Source organism: Salmo salar, chromosome ssa03 (genome assembly GCF_905237065.1).
Source record: "Salmo salar chromosome ssa03, Ssal_v3.1, whole genome shotgun sequence".
Classification (NCBI taxonomy): domain Eukaryota; kingdom Metazoa; phylum Chordata; class Actinopteri; order Salmoniformes; family Salmonidae; genus Salmo; species Salmo salar.
Window position 1 is genome coordinate 22,058,043 of NC_059444.1, and position 20,747 is coordinate 22,078,789.

At 44.1% G+C, this 20,747-nt stretch overlaps 1 protein-coding gene across 1 annotated transcript in view; it reads left to right on the forward strand.

The window, feature by feature from the left end:
* Positions 1-20,747, forward strand: part of dip2ca (disco-interacting protein 2 homolog Ca) — a 235,633-nt gene that overhangs the window by 121,433 nt on the left and 93,453 nt on the right. The window contains 2 exon segments of the mRNA XM_014190736.2: positions 12,302-12,379; positions 17,481-17,591. Coding sequence (XP_014046211.2) covers positions 12,302-12,379; positions 17,481-17,591 — 189 coding nt within the window.

The window sequence follows — 20,747 nt, forward strand, 5'->3', positions numbered from 1 at the left end:
GACGCTAGCGTCCCACCTAGCCCATAGAGGTTAAATAAAGGTAAAACAAAGTAATTAACAATTAAAGAAATATAGCTCGTTGAGTGCGGTTTTAGTGCCAGCATCAGTTTGTGGTGGAAAGTAGACAACAACGAAAATACAGACGAAAACTCTTGGTAAATAGTATGGTCAACAGCTTATCATGAGGTATTCTAACTCAGGCGAGTAGAACCTAGAGATTCCCTTAATATTAGAGATTGTGTACCAGCTGTTGTTAACAAAGAGACACACACCCCCACCCTTGAGTTTACGAGACACTGCCTTTCTGTTCTGCTGATGCATAGAGAAACCAGCTAGATTTATATTAACCATGTCCTCCTTCTGAAACGATTCCATGAAGCATAGGATATTACCGTTCTTCAGGTCCCGTTGATAGGATCATCTTGAACGGAGCTCGTCTAGTTTGTTCTACAGTACATTTGCCATTAGAACAGAGGGTAGAGGCAAAATAGTATAGTTAGCATGAAAACCCCCCACAAAATAGCATAATTGGTCAGGATCATGTAAAACGGCCACTATCCACGCCAGCAACATTCTCACAAAATAAAAAAAGGGAAATGGTGCTGATTTTATTGTTCCCCCATTACATCCAGTGTAGATAATCATCGTGATGGGGAGGGAGAGAGACCGAGGGGGAGAGAAATGAGTTCTTCCCGTTGTGCTATAAAAGCATTACATAAACATTCCTGGGAGAGGACTGGGTTCTGGGAGGCAGGCTGCCCATGCCGTTCCTTCTCCTGCTTCTCCTTCCTCCTACACTCTGTTCAAATACTATTTTTCGGTTTTCTACACATGTTGTGGGTCTCCTATGAAAATAAACCTAAGTGAGCTTTAATTTTAAAAACCTGGGCAAAGAAAGAAGGTATAATGGGTGTGTTTAGCGTAGCGGTGTGGATTACAACCTTTGTCAGCACTAAAACGCAGGTAGGGCTTCTTTAGCCAACTCACCATTTCCTCTGCAATAAGCATTTCATGTGTTGGAGCCAAAGCTAGCACTGTGAGTATGGTGGCTACTCTGGCCTCACCCTGCAGATGACTGTGAGGATGCTAGTGTACTTATACGTTCTTGCTCTGATATGGCCACTTTGGTGCATTGTATTTTAGAAACCAAAGGAACATCTATCTGCAAGTGAGAGTCTCTGAAAGGAAATATGAAATATAAGGACTGGATGGATTGAGTCTAGTGCAGTATGTATCTTAAATTATTCATAGCATGAAGCAGCTTACTAAATAGACATAAAAAGCAGCAGAGTGAGTCACTGTACTGTACACTGTAGGGAACTGTATGCATATTTTAGTGTTAAGTATTTAAGTCTCTGTTGTACTTAAACTTGCCGCTAATTATTTCCAATTATTCTTTCCAAAAGTAAGTTGTGATTAAAACCATATGCATAGAGGGTTTATAAAGTAATTATGCAGTAGGGTGGCCTGTGTGTGTTGCTCAATTGGTATCAAGGGACTTAACTTGTGCCCAGAAAACATTCCCCACACCATTACACCACCGCCACCAGCCTGTACCGTTGACTCATGGTGCTTACGCCAAATCCTGACTGCCATCAGCATGACGCAACAGGAACCAGGATTCATCAGACCAGGCCATGTTCTACACCTGTTGGAGCTGCTTCTTGTTTTTAGCTGATAGGAGTGGAACTCGGTGTGGTCGTCTGCTGCAAAAGCCCATCCGTGACCAGGACCGACAAGTTTTGCATTCCAAGATGCCGTTCTGCACACCACTGTTTTCCTGCACCGTTATTGGCCTGTTTGTGGCCCGCCTGTTAGCTTGCACGATACTTGAAATTATCCTATGACCTCATGAACGAGCTGTTTTTGCCCACAGGACTGACGCTGACTGGATGCTTTTTGTTTGTCGCGCCATTCTCGGTAAACCATAGACCCTTTTGTGCATGAAAAGCCCCGGAAGCCTGCCGTTTCTGAAATACTGGAACAGGCGCGCCTGGCAACGACGATCATACCAAACTCAAAGTTGCTTAGGTCACTCGTTTTGCCCAGTCTAACATTCAATCGAACAGTAACTGAATGCTTCGTTGCCTATCTGCCTGCTTTATATAGAAACCACGTACATGTCACTCACTGTCTGTAGGAGCGAACCATTTTCTTGAATGGGGTGGTGTGCCTAATAAACCACTAGTTGTATATGTCAATTGCTACCATCTATGTCATTGTCTTCTTTCTGTCAAAAGAACAGCTTAGTCATGTTTTTCTATGGACAAGGGACCTCTTCATTGTGCTGTTGGTTCTCAGCTCAGTGGCTTGGGCTAAAGATGTCTCTCTGTGTCTCTCAGATGGGTACTGACAAACAGCTGTAACAGGAGAAAGAATCAATAGAGCGTCTTTTCTGTTATTGTCCATCGGTGGCTCACTTTTGGATTCAAGTCCAGGAATGGTTATGTCATCATATCAGGTTTTAGATGGACCTGAAAACTCTATTGTTAGAGGATCTGAAAAACCATGATCAGTCAATCAGCATTATACTATTGGGTAAAGTATACATTTTTAGGCCGTCAGTAGAAATGTTACAAATAGGGAGGTTAAAGACCTTCGTAAGGCATCAGTCATGAAGGGATCTATAGCAAAAATAAATGGCTAAATAGTATTATACTGGGAAAGATGGGTTAATCTGTGGACATCGGCGAGTTGGGAGTTAAGATCCATAAAATCCAGCAATTGCAGAAAGAGGAAATTAGTAATATACAGTTGAAGACGGAAGTTTACATACACTTAGGCTGGAGTCATTAAAACTTGTTTTTCAACCAATCCACAAATTTCTTGTTAACAAACTATAGTTATGGCAGGTCGGTTAGGACATCTACTTTGTGCATGACACAAGTCATTTTTCCAACAATTGTTTACAGACAGATTATTTCACTTATAATTCACTGTATCACAATTCCAGTGGGTCAGAAGTTTACATACACTAAATTGACTGTGCCTTTAAACAGCTTGGAAAATTCCAGAAAATGATGTCATGGCTTTAGAAGCTTCTGATAGGCTAATTGACATCATTTCAGTCAATTGGAGGTGTACCTGTGGATGTATTTCAAGGCCTACCTTCAAACTCAGTGCCTCTTTGCTTGACATCATGGGAAAATCAGAAGAAATCAGCCAAGACCTCAGAAAAAAAGTGTAGACCTCCACAAGTCTGGTTCACACTTGGGAGCAATTTCCAGACGCCTGAAGGTACCACGTTCATCTGCACAAACAATAGTACTCAAGTATAAACACCATGGGACCACGCAGCCGTCATACCGCTCAGGAAGGAGACACGTTCGGTCTCCTAGAGATGAACGTACTTTGGTGCGAAAAAGTGCAAATCAATCCCAGAACAACAGCAAAGGACCTTGTGAAGATACTGGAGGAAACAGGTACAAAAGTATCTATAGCCACAGTAAAATGAGTCCTATATCGACATAACCTGAAAGGCCGCTCAGCAAGGAAGAAGCCACTGCTCCAAAACCGCCATAAAAAAGCCAGACTACGGTTTGCAACTCCACATGGGGACAAAGATCGTACTTTTTGGAGAAATGTCCTCTGGTCTGATAAAACTGTTTGGCAATAATGACCCCCCCCCCCAAAAAAAGATATAGATGTACTATTGTAAAGTGGTTGTTCCACTGGATATCATAAGGTGAATGCACCAATTTGTAAGTCGCTCTGGATAAGAGCGTCTGCTAAATGACGTAAATGTAAATCAGTCAGGTAGTTAAAGCTTGGTCGCAAATGGGTCTTCCAAATGAACAATGACCCCAAGCATAATTCCAAAGTTGTGGCAAAATGGCTTAAGGACAACACAGTCAAGGTATTGGAGTGGCCATCACAAAGCCCTGACCTCAAACCTATAGAACATTTGTGGGCAGAACTGAAAAAGTGTGTGCGAGCAAGGATGCCTACAAACCTGACTCAGTTCCACCAGCTCTGTCAAGAGGAATGGGACAAAATTCACCCAACTTATTGTGGGAAGCTTGTGGAAGGCTACACGAAAGCGTTTGACCCAAGTTAAACAATTTAAAGGCAATGCTACCAAATACTAATTGAATGTATGTGAACTTCTGACCCACTGGGAATGTGATGAAAGAAATAAATAATAAATAAATAATTCTCTCCACTATTATTCTGACATTTCACATTCTTAAAATAAAGTGGTGATCCTAACTGGATGAAATGTCAGGAATGTGTTTGGCTAAGGTATATGTAAACTTCCGACTTCAACTGTATGTATAATTATTGAACTATGTGTACTTTGTGAGCGAAAATAGCCATGTTGTTGGCCGCTAGTTTACTCCAATGAGGGGAGGGGAGGGGTGGTTGGGTTGAATATATATTTTTTGTAATCAGTGGGAGGAAAGACATGATGAGTCACCCTCACTTTTTAAAGCGCCTCATGTTCGTTGTCTCCTGCTGTCTCCTCTCCTACTCTGGAGGACATGACTGAGGCTGTGTCCCAAATGGCACCCTATTCCCTATGGGCCATTGTCAAAAGTAATGCACTACATAGGGAATATGGTGCCATTTGCAATGCAGTTTGAGGCTGAGCTCTCTCTCACTGGCTTAAACAGAGCTTCGCCCCAAAGCTGGCTGGGTAAATGTACTAAAGCCATCAAACAGGCTGCATTCCATACAGACAGACAGACACCCCCGTAATCTCAGGTGTGTCTGTGTCTGCCTGTCTATCGATCTGTGTCTCTGTCTGCCTGTTTTCCTGCATCAGGCAGCTCATCAGGAAATCTGAAATCCAGAGCTGGAGAAGAAGTTAATTTCAGTTCGCCTTGGATCATTTCCCCGAATATCAGTGCCTCGTACCAAGAAAGTGTGTGTGTGTGTGTGTGTGTGTGTGTGTGTGTGTGTGTGTGTGTGTGTGTGTGTGTGTGTGTGTGTGTGTGTGTGTGTGTGAAGCTGCAAAGTAGGTTGTGTTGTTGTTTTGCAGTGTATTACGCATTTCCATCGAAAAGGATCCATGAGCATCAACATGTGAAGTTCATAGGTGCATGTCAAATGAATGCTAGGAGTCTTTCTTTTCTGGAAATGAAGGCATAGATATATTTTTCAACCATTTTCCATCTTAAGAAATAGGCATAAATAAAGGCTTTGATTTCTGGATAAACAAATGGAAAAGGGGCCTTTAGAAAACATCTACCAGAAAATGTATTAAAAGGTATCAGAAATACAGTGCATTCGGAAAGTATTCAGACCCCATGACTTTTTCAACATTTTCTTACGTTACAGCCTTATTCTGAAATGGATTCAGTACTTTTTTTTTTACCTTATCAATCTACACATAATACCCCATAATGACAAAGCGAAAACAGGTGTTTAGAAATGTTTGCAAATTTATGAAAAAATAAAAACAGAAATACCTTATTTACGTAAGTATTGAGACCCTTTGCTATGAGACTCGTAATTGAGCTCAGATGCATCCTGTTTCCATTGATCATCCTTGAGATGTTTCTACAACTTGATTTGAGTACACCTGTGGTAAATTCAATTGATTTGACATGATTTGGAAAGGCACACACCTGTCTATATAAGGTCCCACATTTGACAGTACATGTTTTTGCAAAAACCAAGCCATGAGGACGAAGGAATTGCCCATGGAGCTCCGAGACAGGATTGTGTCGAGGCACAGATCGTCGGAAGGGCATCAACAAATTTCTGCAGCATTGAAGTTCCCCAAGAACCCTGTGGCCTACATCATTCTTAAATGGAAGAGGTTTGGAACCACCAAGACTTTTCCTAGAGCAGTCAGGGGAGAAGGGCCTTGGTCAGGGAGGTGCCCAAGAACAAGATGGTCCCTCTGACAGAGCTCCAGAGTTCTTCTGTGGAGATGGGAGAACCATCCAGAAGGACAATAATCTCTGCAGCACTCCACCAATCAGGCCTTTGTGGCCAGATGGAAGCCACTCCTCAGTAAAAGGCACATGACAGCCCGTGTGGAGTTTGCCAAAAGGCACCTAAAGGACTCTCAGACCATGAGAAACTCTGGTCTGATGAATCCAAGATTGAACTCTTTGGCCTGAATGCCAAGCATCACGTCTGGAGGAAACTTGGCACCATCCCTACAGTGAAGTATGGTGGTGGCAGGATGTTTTTCAGCGGCAGGGACTGGGAGACTAGTCAGGATCGAGGGAAAGACGAACAGAAAAGAGGTCCTTGATGAAAACCTGCTCCAGAGCGCTCAGGTCCTCAGACTGGGGGCGGCGGTTCACCTTCCAACAGGACAACGACCCTAAGCACACAGCCAAGCCAATACAGGAGTGGTTTTGGGACAAGTCTCTGAATGTCCTTGAGTGGCCCAGCCAGATGCCGGACTTGAACCCGATCGAACATCTCTGGAGAGACCTGAAAATAGCTGTGCAGCAATGCTACTCATTTAAGCTGACAGAGCTTGAGAGGATCTACAGAGAAGAACGGGAGAAACTCTCCAAATACAGGTGTGCCAAGTTTGTAGCATCATACCCAAGAAGACTCGAGGCTGTAATCTCTGCCAAAGGTGCTTCAACAAAGTACTTAGTAAAGGGTCTGAAATGTCAGTTTTTATTTTTATAACCCCCCCCCTCTTGCTTTGTCATTATGGGGTATTGTGTGTAGATTGAGGGGGGAATGATTTAATACATTTTAGAATAAACTATGATGTAACAAAATGTGGAATAAGTCAAGGGGTCTGAATACTTTGAAAAATGCATTGTATATTTCTATAGGGATGCACGATATATCGATGAACATATTGGAACCGGCCGATATTAGCTAAAAATGCCAACATCGGTATCGGCCCGATGTCTAATTTAATACCGATGTGCAAAACCGATGTCAAAGCTGACGTGCATACCTATATAACGTAGGTACATGACGTATTGACGCCACGTAAAATTTTGCGCTACACGTGCAACACAGTATTCCTAACCTAGCCCACAATGTCTGCTGTGTGGATCGAGCAGTTAACAAGTCGAGCAGTCATTTTAAAGAGTAAGAACATTTCAGCGAGACAACTTAAAGGCGAAATCCATTAACGCCAATATAATGGAATTCATTGCACTTGACAATCAACCGTTCTCTGTCGTGGGTGATGTTGACTTTCGCAAACTGGTCGAGCACCGGTACACACTTCGAAGTGCACTATTTTTCAGATGTTGTCCTACCGGAGTTACACAGTAATAGCTTCACTGCTATTAACTTCACGACATACTATGGAACGCCGTTTGGGTCTTTGCGTGTCAAAAAAAAAAAAACATATAACACCCACTATTTGAGGCGTTAAATAAGCTTTTAATTTGACACGTCAATAACGTACTGTAGAATTTTGTGTGTTCTGAATTGCACATGCAAGCCAAGCTCCACCACTACTATCAGTAGCACTGTCAAAGCTGTACAAAAAAGTATGCAAGCAAGCAAACAACGGCCATGAACGATGTGTTTACAATACCGCGTTGGTAATAAAGCATTATTTGTTCGACCGCAACATCTGGGCAGGGGCGAAAATCTGATATCCACTTTGGAGGGGACAATTACATGAAATTTTCTCAGGAGCAATTCCTGAGGGGGACACCAAAAGTAGTGCTGTAACACACAGCCTACATTGTAATATGGTAAATGTATATTGAGGAACCAAAGAAATAAGGTGTTTGCCGTACTCCTAACTACCGGTACCCAAAACTACACAACTAATCACAACAGCAATACCATTGCCTTTAACAAATCTTAGTTCAGTCACCAGTTTAAGTTGAGAGTGGGGGTATCCATGGCATTTTCCAATTATGTTCCTATTTTACAAGTCAAAAAAATTGAGAACCTTTCATAATGTTGCCAAACAAAGACTCAACAAACTTACCTGAGACTCCCTGTCTCTGCCAGTCTGTCCCTGCATATCTGTCCCCAACTCTGCTGTCTGTGTGCCATCTGTTGCCTGCTCTGCCTAATGACATCATTGTGAAACATTTCCATTAGAATTTAATTTCTTTCTTATGAACATTTTATCAACTAGTCTTTGAGATATTAGGCTACTAGGGTTCTTACTATGCGTTTTGGTGTATTGAAAAAATACTCTTATGTCCGTCTTTTATTTTTCTGCCATTTTTCTACCTGGCTGGCTGGCTGGCTACACACACAGTGTGTAGGTTATTTACAGTAGGAGATGGGCTTCTATCATCTTAAATCATTCTATATGGTCTTCGATCTAAAAGGTAGCTAGCAAATGTGAAACGGATTAAAATGACAAGAGTTGACAGCTGTATGAGTTCACCATTTACACAACATATGCTGCAACCTTTTGTCATTTTAATAGTTTGTTTCATATTGGCTGGCTTCCAACAATAGCTGAATTTGCAAAGCTAGCGAGCACCAATTCAGTTTCAGTGGTGTTTACTATAATCTTTTCTACCCGGGTTAAATAAAGGTGAAATAAAATAAATAAATAAAAGTTCCCTTGCGACAATTTAGCTTTTGCAACGAGACCATTAAATATATTTAAGACAATGGTAGAAGAGAGTGTAGTTCTGTTCAGTTTGGACTTCAGTTTATCGCTAACCTTATCACAGGGACTTTGAAGCACTAACTTACATCATCTGCATGCTGATTCCATCTTTGACGACGCCACATAAATGGAATAGGTACTAGCTAGCTTAATAGTTAATATTTGCGCGCTAGCTCTGCATATTCAGCTAGTGTGTGTGTGCGCGATTGACTGGATGAACCTCACGGCAGTTACGTAGCAAGCTAAGGAACTGGCAGTGGATCAAACCATTGTGAGGCAAAGGGCGGGGGGGTCGCAATCTTTTGAAACATAAAAACGCGCTATTAAGTGTCTATAATCAGCACAATTGCTTTCATTGCGTATCATTAATATTATTAATAAATTAAATAGTTATGTTTCAGTGATATATTGGGGGGGACAAATCATATTTTTCCCAGGATGGGGGGGTCGTGTCCCCCCCGTCCCCCCCCCGGGATTTCCGCCCCTGCATCTGGGGTAGCTAGCTAGCTTTAGCTTGGTACCAAGCTAGCACCAATACAACCAGCCTGAAAACACTGACCAGTAGAAACTGCAGTCATTTTCATTATTCTTAGCGATTATTTATTTACTTGTGAGTAAGTATTAGCTATGTAGCCACTTGTTGTTCGCCTATAGAAATTGAACTTCAGTTCATGAAAATAAATAGCTAGTCAGCTACATAACCCTGTTGCCCAAAGCTAACATTATAAGCAGCCAGCTAGCTTCATCTGGCTAGTGAAGCTCGACCGGACCGTGTTGTGAAGCTAGCCACAATAAGAATTAGGCACAATAGTGGATTTTGCGGGTTGCCTTCAAAATAAAAGCACCTCTTTGAAGGTGATGCAGAAGGTTACTATTGGTGGAATCATGCCATATTTAGACTAGATAATGTTAAACAAGGCTGGAATGTGAAGCAATGAAATGGGGTATCAATCTACTCGGTGACATCCACAGAACACAACTGTTAAGAGTTTATGCAAATATTAGCGTTGTAGCTCTTATCGCGGGACTGTGACTGTGTGAAATCACCTCCCCAGTCAGCCTATTGTGTGTATTGACATTCATATTGCACTGTACAGCTTTACCTAAGGATTGGGGATCAATGAAATGGGGTATCAGTTTAGGCAATACCCAATATATTTTTCCCCAACATCCTCCTCTGAGTTATCAGATTCCAAAACATCCACGCAGTATTGTTTTTCCTCTGGAATAGTGTTCAATACACATAGGTTGACAATAAATGTGTCTCCATTCACAGTTATTTCAGAGTCCTGCAATAAGAGCTACGGCGCTAATGTTCTCTGGATGTCACAGAATAAACTGATACCCCAGGTCATTATTCCACAATCCATAGGTAAGGCTGTACAGTGAAATAAGTATGCCCCCGATGCAATTCTAAAGTATTATACATCCAGTCTTTTGTTGATTTTATATAACAACATTCCAACCTCGTTTAGCATGATATGTTCAATTATGGCATAATTCTACTATTTGTATTAATTTGCATCAGTCTCTGACATACTTTTATTTTGAAGGCTAACCGCAAAGTCCACATTGTGGCTAATTCTTATTGTGGCTAGCTTCACATAGATGGGTCCGACCACCATTAATCAAATAAGAACTGTCTTATAAATTAGGGTTATTTTAGATGATGACACTTAGCTATATAGCTACTGAAACAGATGGTCGTTTTGCTACGTATTTGGGGAAAAACATTGTTTGCATCCATGAGCTAGCTAGCTTTTTTTATGACCAGCACTGTAGGTGCGGGAGACAATTTTACCAGCATCGTAGCATATGTATCGATAAATCGTTGACACATACGAAATACGAGTGATAGTGTAATCAATATGTAATTACACAATCACTCGGAGGATCCGTCCCCCAGCCAGGCCCTCTCCTATCCCCCTCCCTCCCTGTCTCCGTCCCCCAGCCAGGCCCTCTCCTATTCTCCTCTCTCCCTGTCTCCGTCCCCCAGCCAGGCCCTCTCCTATCCCCCTCCCTCCCTGTCTCCGTCCCCCAGCCAGGCCCCCCTCCCTCCCTGTCTTCGTCCCCCAGCCAGGCCCTCTCCTATTCTCCTCTCTCCCTGTCTCCGTCCCCCAGCCAGGCCCTCTCCTATCCCCCTCCCTCCCTGTCTCCGTCCCCCAGCCAGGCCCTCTCCTATCCCCTCTCTCCCTGTCTCCGTCCCCCAGCCAGGCCCTCTCCTATCCCCCTCCCTCCCTGTCTCCGTCCCCCAGCCAGGCCCTCTCCTATCCCCCTCCCTCCCTGTCTCCGTCCCCCAGCCAGGCCCTCTCCTATTCTCCTCTCTCCCTGTCTCCGTCCCCCAGCCAGGCCCTCTCCTATCCCCCTCCCTCCCTGTCTCCGTCCCCCAGCCAGGCCCTCTCCTATCCCCCTCTCTCCCTGTCTCCGTCCCCCAGCCAGGCCCTCTCCTATCCCCCTCTCTCCCTGTCTCCGTCCCCCAGCCAGGCCCTCTCCTATCCCCCTCCCTCGCTGTCTCCGTCCCCCAGCCAGGCCCTCTCCTATTCTCCTCTCTCCCTGTCTCCGTCCCCCCAGCCAGGCCCTCTCCTATTCTCCTCTCTCCCTCTCTCCGTCCCCCAGCCAGGCCCTCTCCTATTCTCCTCTCTCCCTGTCTCCGTCCCCCAGCCAGGCCCTCTCCTATCCCCCCTCCCTCCCTCTCTCCGTCCCCCAGCCAGGCCCTCTCCTATTCTCCTCTCTCCCTCTCTCCGTCCCCCAGCCAGGCCCTCTCCTATCCCCCTCTCTCCCTGTCTCCGTCCCCCAGCCAGGCCCTCTCCTATCCCCCTCTCTCCCTGTCTCCGTCCCCCAGCCAGGCCCTCTCCTATTCCCCTCCCTCCCTGTCTCCGTCCCCCAGCCAGGCCCTCTCCTATTCTCCTCTCTCCCTGTCTCCGTCCCCCAGCCAGGCCCTCTCCTATCCCCTCTCTCCCTGTCTCCGTCCCCCAGCCAGGCCCTCTCCTATCCCCCTCTCTCCCTGTCTCCGTCCCCCAGCCAGGCCCTCTCCTATTCCCCTCTCTCCCTGTCTCCGTCCCCCAGCCAGGCCCTCTCCTATCCCCCTCCCTCGCTGTCTCCGTCCCCCAGCCAGGCCCTCTCCTATTCCCCTCTCTCCCTGTCTCCGTCCCCCAGCCAGGCCCTCTCCTATTCTCCTCTCTCCCTCTCTCCGTCCCCCAGCCAGGCCCTCTCCTATTCTCCTCTCTCCCTCTCTCCGTCCCCCAGCCAGGCCCTCTCCTATTCTCCTCTCTCCCTCTCTCCGTCCCCCAGCCAGGCCCTCTCCTATCCCCCTCTCTCCCACCCTCAGCCAATCCCCTCCTAATTACCTGTGTGATGGCCAGGGCAGTGAGGGCGCCAGGCCTTGATGTGTAATACACGCTGGCAGCTGGGTCTCTGTCTCATTCATTACTGACACTCACTAAAGTCACTGCATGCACTACATATTTCAGCTAGCTGTCTAGCTACTTCCCAACCTGTACTTCTCTCCTTCCTTGTTTCTCACCACCTATCCCTGTTGCTTCCTGTTTGTCCAACCTAGCTCTGAGCACCCATCTGCTCCTTGTTCAGCATAAAAAAAGACAAAGCGTAGCAGCGATTAACCAAACATCTTAACCTGTTGTATACTGTCATCTGCTGATGCCATGGATATTGTGGTTCAGTAGCAGTAACAGCATGCAGATCTGAATAAGAGCCCTAGAGAAAGAAATAAGAACGCTCTTCCGTTTCACTAACGGTAGTTTTCCTCTCCTCCTTTGGCAGGTGACATCACACAGAAAGGCTATGAAAAGAAGAGGTCCAAATTAATTGGGGCCTTCCTCCCTCAGGCACCAGGTAAAGGTAAATACCATTCCTCTAATCAAAACACTAACCTTGTCTGTCTCAACTAATTTGAAACAGTGATGGATTCTGGAATAGAGTTCTGGACTAATCTGACTCTGGAATAGAGGTCTTTGTTTTGTGATATAGACTGCATACCTCAAACCAAAAGCTTGATGTCTAACACAACAATAATCTCAGATTCTCTGCCCTCCCTGGGTGTATATAGATTCAAGTCTAGTGGGGGAAATGACTGATTTAATTGTTATTAGTTGAAATATACAAGGGCCTAACTCTTATGTATTTTAGTCATAGTTAAACTTAACTAATACAACTTTACAGACCTAGCCTAACTAATAGTGTTCTCACTTGGAGGTAATGCAAGTTAACAAAAGACAGAGGAACAGTGGATGTGACATTCCTTCGGTTTTCAATTTGTTTTCATTCATTTTCCATTTCATCCCATTTGCACCAAATTTAACAGAACTTTACTTTAATGGATGTGTGGGTTGCAGTTCAGCTCAGCTGTACTCCTCTAACTGATGTCTGGGATGTTCTACAGTGTCAAAATGTTGTTATCCAAGTGGCCATTTTGGAAAATGTATCCGGTCAGAAGAATGGCTCATTATTGACCCAGAAGACACCAGTGACAAAGCTTATGTGTACATTCTCACAGAGTACTGTGTAAAAATGGCCTCAACTGCATTTTCTGTGAATGCTTTGTGAATTGTTGTTTCCCCAACATCTATTTAAATTATAAAAGGAGGGTCTGTGTCCCAAATGGTACCTATTCCCTATAATGCACTACTTTTGACCAGAGCATTATATGAATATGGTGCAATTTGGGACAAACCCCCACTGATGGAAGGGGAGAGGCTGACCCATTTGTTCTTCTGTGAAATGTGTCTTAAATATGTATTTTAACTGCCCGTACATTGAATCCAAGCAGATCTAGGCCACTTGGCATGAACGGTAAGCAGGTATGGCAGCAGACCGCTTAGATTGAGTGTAATTGAATATCATGCTGTATGGTGTCTACACACGGCCGGCCCGCTCATTAGGTAGGATTATGTGGTCGCCTGCGGCAGCAGATTGACAAGGGTGTCATTTTCGGAGTTCAACTGACCGAGACGCACCTCCAACAACAACACGTAAAGCCTCACAGAATTCTGCCCCTAAACAATGACAATATCTCTCAACCGGTGGCATAAGATAAGGGCTTTTTAGGTGAGTGTTGATGCCACACTCTGATAAGCAGTGCCCATTTTCTCAAAGGCAGGGGCGCAAAATATTTTGCTTGTCCATTCCCAGGCACCTCTCCAGGGCGCTGTCGGAGCTCCACCAACATTCTGTAAAAAAAAAATGATCTAACATAAATAATGTAGCAGATATAGGATATGGTAGAAAGAGTATGTGGCCTTTTCTGTAGCCTACAGGCTGGAGATACAATGTATGACGATGTAATGAGACGGATACTTTTTAAATCATGCCGGTTTCTCCGATCAAATAGCCTAACCTAGACACTTTTTACATCATGCGGGTTTCACCGATCAGCTTGAACACCGAACACACCAAGGTTAGCCGCTAATGTAGCTAGCAGGTTAAACACGCAACCCAACACTTACCTAACGTTACCAGTCAATGAGAACGGTGGCCATTTCGGTGTCACTCTTCCACCTTTCAAAATGAATTCCAATGTTTCTGGATTGGTCATGAGCAGTCTTTTTCTCTTTTGGGGTCAAGTTGATTCAATTCCAAGAACCAAGAATGATACTTGTTTATTTGGTTCTTGCTACAAAGACAGTTTATCTGCAAACAAGTTATCTAGCTTGTTGGCTTTGTCGGCTCTGTGTTTGTTAGCAAGCAATTTACTTTTACTATCGCTCCGAGGCCATTGCAGCAAGGTCATTCGAGTAGGCGGGATTTAACGCAAAGACACACCTTGCCCAGAAGGCTATCCCAAGGCATCTCAGGCCTCAGCCCCCTTGTTTTCATTCAAAGTGAAAACACCATACAAGAAGTGGGGTGGCATAGGGTCGCCCACGACATGTGGATTCCTGCTTTATATCCCATTGAATATAATAAGTCAAATGTAATGCAATAAGGTGTCATTTGGGACGCATACTATGTCTTAAATTAGCCAAGAGTGTAAAAAAAATGGCTAGTGTAAAAGATGCCCCCATGTCCACTCATTGTGCCCATAAAAAGACATAGATAATGAACATGAGGCCCTCCATTACACATTACCTCCTGTAGCTCGTCACATTATGGCCCTCTGAACACAAGACCTGCTCACTAAAGAGCTTGCCCCATTAAGTTTTCTATGATAGCTAAGTGCTATAAAATCTCTCATCTAAACAGAGCCATCACATTCCCTGCAAACCTACCGTAGTGTTACAGGTGTAACAGCAGCAGATAGCACATTCATTTCAGTGCTGTTCATGCCTTCGAAAGGCTGTGGGTCTTAATGTCAGACTATTATAGTATTCAGGCTGATCTGTCCATGGCTTTGTCTAAAATGGCACCCTGTTCCTTTTATAGTGCACTTATTTTGAGTGCACTGATTTTAACCAGGGTTCATAGGGCTTTAGTCAAAAGAAGTGCACTATATAGGGAATAGGGTGCCATTTGGGCCGCTGACTATTAATCCATTGGAAGATTAACCGTTACTCAGGATTGTAATAACCACTAGTACACACTGCCACTGCAGAACAGTTAGAAAGGTCAGTGTAATGTGAAGCGAACGCCTGGCCTCTGACTAGGGTTACAAATTCCAGTAACTTTCCCCAAATTCCCACTTGGAAAAAACACAAATTCAGAAGGGAATAAACAGGAAATCCGGAAGACTCTAACCAGGATTTCTGGAAAACCTGGATATGTTGGCATAGTTACCGGAATTTTGCAACCCTCCCATGAGACCAGGCATTCGCATCACGCTTGTCTGAAGTCGATAAAAGGCTGAGACAGCAGACTGTTACAGCAGGTTGTTTCCTCTCTAGCCCAGTACACCACAGTGAGTCTGAAAAGTCGGAGCACATACATAAACTGATACTGTACTGGTCTCAAATGGAAATCCAATATTGATTGGGAAGGGAAGGCCCATTACAAACGGACTTAATGGATGTAAGATGTACATTCATCAGGCGATTCCCAAAAACGAGGTTACGTTAGTACTACTGTATCAGAGAGCGTGTTACTGTACATGCATGTGTATTGCCATTTAGAACACCACCAGCAACAAACTTTCTCTATCTAGCCTCGACTCAAGCCATTCTAGGTTTATGGAGTGTTGTCTGGCAGTAAACCATTATCTATCACCCAGTATCTCTGTATTACAGGTAGTTCTAATTCAAACCCTATTATAGGTCTCCCTTAAGGGGGAACAGTTACATTGCACATTGGCTTTAGCAAATTCTTCAGGCTTGGATTTCTGAGCGTAAAACACCTTTCGGAAATCTTTACCAGTCTACGTATGTTGTTATTTCAGCATAGCGGTAGATAGTACTCCTAAATAACACTGTCAGTGGAGAAGATGAGTGCAGCACTATTGAGATCAGACTCCTCCATCGAGCCTCTTATTGAATGTAGCATCTTTCCCTGTGTGAGGCAGATGGAGAACAGATGAGACGGAGATTGATTTCCTCCAAGGTGTGTGTTTGTGTGTGGGGGGGGCTGCTGAGTGTTCTCGATCGACAGGGAGAAAGAGGGAATGGTGTCCTGCATCTATCATGTCTCTCAGTGTTAAACCAATGGCACTGCAGAAAGTAATCCACTTTATGGGGCACTTACCTACAGTATTACAAGCTGCTGCATTGCTCAGACTGCTGCTTGGAGCTTTGGTGTTGAGGACTGGGAAGTGAGTGGCTCAGTGTTTCTTTGTTGTGAACCTGAGATTTACCTTCTGGGGTTGTGCTGTAATGTAGCCGTTATAGCTTCAGTCATAGATCACTAGCTTTGTGTTGTCTAGCTAGCAGACTGTCTTCAAGACTGGAACAATTGCAAACAGTTTGTAAATTAAAGTAACTGGTGGGTGTTTGTTTGGTTTCTGTGTGTCCACAGCCTAGGATTTACACTGAAAATCATCTCATCCCAAGATCTCCATGCTGAGGTTCAGGTTTAGGGGCTGATCGCCACTGTGCTGTAATTGACAATGAGAAGCTGTCTGTGTCCCAAATGGCACCCTATTCCATATATAGTGCACTACTTTTGACCAGGGCCCATAGGGCTCTGCTCAAATGTAGTGCACTATGTAGAGAATAGGATGCCATTTGGGACGTAGCATGAGAGGCTGAGGGACCCAGTCCCCTGATAGATTGAATAGGAAATAGGGTTAATTGCTGGGACCCTCCGTTTAAACTGAGCCTAACAATCCCTTGCCAGACAAAATAGAATAATGTCCAATAATGTCAGTTGATGTTTCACAGTCTATTGTGAAATTAAGTTGAGTTGAGGTGCCTGTCAGAATAAATAATACTCATACTCGTTTGAGGCAGACAGTATAATGAATTAATTTTCCTTTATTTTTCCTTGTCCATCTATTCATTTCATCCTTTTACTGTATACTACACCACTATATGCTCATAATACCATCTATGACAGGCTAGTATCTGCCGTGCACAAAAGAAAGAGAAACGTCTGTGCACAGCAGTGTGTATAGATCCAGGTGCTGGTTTTGTCAGGAACAAATAGCATCCAAAAACAAGTGTAAAAACCGCACAATAGTCTGCATTGTTCTTTCAGTACCACCCATGGGACCTGTATCTGTACTGTAGTACCAGGTACAGTGCTGATGGTGGTCAGGCTGTACTGTAGTACCAGATGCAGTGCTGATGGTGGTCAGGCTGTACTGTAGTACCAGATGCAGTGCTGATGGTGGTCAGGCTGTACTGTAGTACCAGATGCAGTGCTGATGGTGGTCAGGCTGTACTGTAGTACCAGGTGCAGTGCTGATGGTGGTCAGGCTGTACTGTAGTACCAGGTACAGTGCTGATGGTGGTCAGGCTGTACTGTAGTACCAGGTACAGTGCTGATGGTGGTCAGGCTGTACTGTAGTACCAGATGCAGTGCTGATAGTGGTCAGGCTGTATTGTAGGTAACTCTGTCTTCTCCCTCTCTCCCCAAGGGATGGACCCTTCTGTGCCCCACGAGAGGAGAACTCCTGTCACCCCCGGCTCCTCCTCTCGCTACCACCGCCGCCGCTCCTCTGGCTCCCGGGACGAACGCTACAGATCAGGTACGCCAGAAACACCTTTTAACACATCACAAACAGTAACACAAACCTCCAGCTCATGGTATACAGTTGGAAACTTAATACAAATTAGAAAAACCCAGTATTACCAGTGTGCTGTAGTTTCTCTTCTATTTTGAGTACCTTTTTTCACCATGCACCTGATAGTACAGTCGTGGCCAAAAGTTTTGAGAATGACACAAAAATATTAATTTTCACAAAGTCTGCTGCCTCAGTTTGTATGATGGCAATTTGCATATACTCTAGAATGCTATGAAGAGTGATCAGATGAATTGCAATTAATTGCAAAGTCCCTCTTTGCCATGCAAATGAACTGAATCCCCCAAAAACATTTCCACTGCATTTCAGCCCTGCCACAAAAGGACCAGCTGACATCAGGTGAATGCACCAATTTGTAAGTCGCTCTGGATAAGAGCGTCTGCTAAATGACGTAAATGTAAATGTCAGTGATTCTCTCGTTAACACAGGTGTGAGTGTTGACGAGGACAAGGCTGGAGATCACTCTGTCATGCTGATTGAGTTCGAATAACAAACTGGAAGCTTCAAAAGGAGGGTGGTGCTTGGAATCATTGTTCTTCCTCTGTCAACCATGGTTACCTGCAAGGAAACACGTGCCGTCATCATTGCTTTGCACAAAAAGGGCTTCACAGGCAAGGATATTGCTGCCAGTAAGATTGCATCTAAATCAACCATTTATCGGATCATCAAGAACTTCAAGGAGAGCGGTTCAATTGTTGTGAAGAAGGCTTCAGGGCGCCCAAGAAAGTCCAGCAAGCTCCAGGACCGTCTCCTAAAGTTGATTCAGCTGCGGGATCGGGGCACCACCAGTACAGAGCTTGCTCAGGAATGGCAGCAGGCAGGTGTGAGTGCATCTGCACGCACAGTGAGGTGAAGACTTTTGGAGGATGGCCTTGTGTCAAGAAGGGCAGCAAAGAAGCCACTTTCTCCAGGAAAAACATCAGGGACAGACTGATATTCTGCAAAAGGTACAGGGATTGGACTGCTGAGGACTGGGGTAAAGTCATTTTCTCTGATGAATCCCCTTTTCGATTATTTGGGGCATCCGGAAAAAAGCTTGTCCGAAGAAGGCAAGTTGAGCGCGACCATCAGTCCTGTGTCATGCCAACAGTAAAGCATCTTGAGACCATTCATGTGTGGGGTTGCTTCTCAGCCAAGGGAGTGGGCTCACTCACAATTTTGCCTAAGAACACAGCCATCAATAAAGAATGGTACCAACACATCCTCCGAGAGCAACTTCTCCCAACCATTCAGGAACAGTTTGGTGACGAACAATGCCTTTTCCAGCATGATGGAGCACCTTGCCATAAGGCAAAAGTGATAACTAAGTGGCTCGGGAAACAAAACATCAATATTTTGGGTCCATGGCCAGGAATCTCCCCAGACCTTAATCCCATTTGAGAACTTGTGGTCAATCCTCAAGAGGCGGGTGGACAAACAAAAACCCACACATTCTAACAAACTCCAAGCATTGATTATGCAAGAATGGGCTGCCATCAGTCAGGATGTGGCCCAGAAGTTAATTGACACCATGCCAGGGCAGATTGCAGAGGTCTTGAAAGAAGGGTCAACACTGCAAATATTGACTCTTTGCATCAACTTCATGTAATTGTCAGTAAAAGCCTTTGACACTTATGAAATTCTTGTAATTATACTTCAGTATTCCATAGTAACATCTGACAAAAATATCTAAAGCCCCTGAAACAGCAAACTTTGTGGAAATTAATATTTGTGTCATTCTCTAAACTTTTGGCCACGACTGTACATTAAGCTCTGTGAGTTATCTTCCTGTAGTACAGTTAGCAACTTGGCAGTTACTATAGGACAGTATAGGAGCACTAATGGAGAACTGCATTTTAAACACTAAATTACATTTGGTTTGTGGTAACATAATTCATTTGGATTACCAAAAGCTTTGTTTTTTATTAGTCTCACTATTAATGCTAAATGCATAAAAACAAGCTTTTTATTTACCACCCCAATGCTGTTTATCACTCCTATTTAGACCAATGAACCACTTGCTTCATTTTCACCCACCCATCCATCTCTGTCTCTCCTACCCTCTCTCTCCCCCCTCTCCCTCCAGGTTCTTTCTCTTTTTCTATTTCACTCTCGCTCTCTCTTTCTCTCTCTCTACATATATTTATCTACCTCGCTCTCTCTCTTTTTATATATATTCATATATATATATATCAAAAGGCTTATTTCTGTGGTCTGCAGACAAATGACTCTGCTTCAACATTACCAGCCACAGATTCTGGCACTGTGTTCTAGCTTTGTCTTAGAAACACACTTTCTGTGTCCCAAATGGAACCATACTTCCTGTTGGTTTGCATCATGGTTTTTGTTGTATTTTACCAGTGCTTAGCCTTACACACAGCTATTGGTGCTCTTAATAATAGCCTATTTTACGGCTGGACACAATGATCTCACATTAAGCCTCAGTTGTCTGGAGACATTATTGGGACATTATTCAGACCCAGCCATAGAGGGAGCAGCCAATGGGCACGCAAGTTCCTAGAATACAGCCCTATAAAACAGGATTCATGTTGAATTAAAGAATACATGACAACCACAAAGGCTTTGGCTGCGTCCCAAATGGCACCCTATTCCCTGTATAGTGTACCACTATTGATCATAGTACATAGGGCTCCGGTCAAAGTAGTGCACTATAAAGGGATTGGGGTGCCATTTGGGATACAGCCAGAGTCTGTTCTCGATGGCCGTTGCTAAACAGAGCCACTAAAGCATCGAGACATAAAGGGCATAGGTTACTGGCAATAGTTTTTCCTCACTAAAACCAAACTCTTTCTTTATGATCTTTTATAAGTTACATTACGGCACAATGTTTTATCAGCTTCTTGTTTGGTTAGATTAGTCCACATAGAGTGAGATGTCGTCTTGCTTTTGTGAGAAGCCAACAGCGGTGAAGTCCCCAGTGTAGAAGACAACTACCACCTTGAGAGTATCGACAATGAACAACGTTGCTTGTTACTGTACATACACTGTGGAACTTCTGAAGTAGTATTTCGGCTACATTCACAGTGATTATTTCATCCCAATCTTCTAAGCCTATGCTTTTCTAAAATAATATACTTTAGCTACAATATATACTGTAATTGT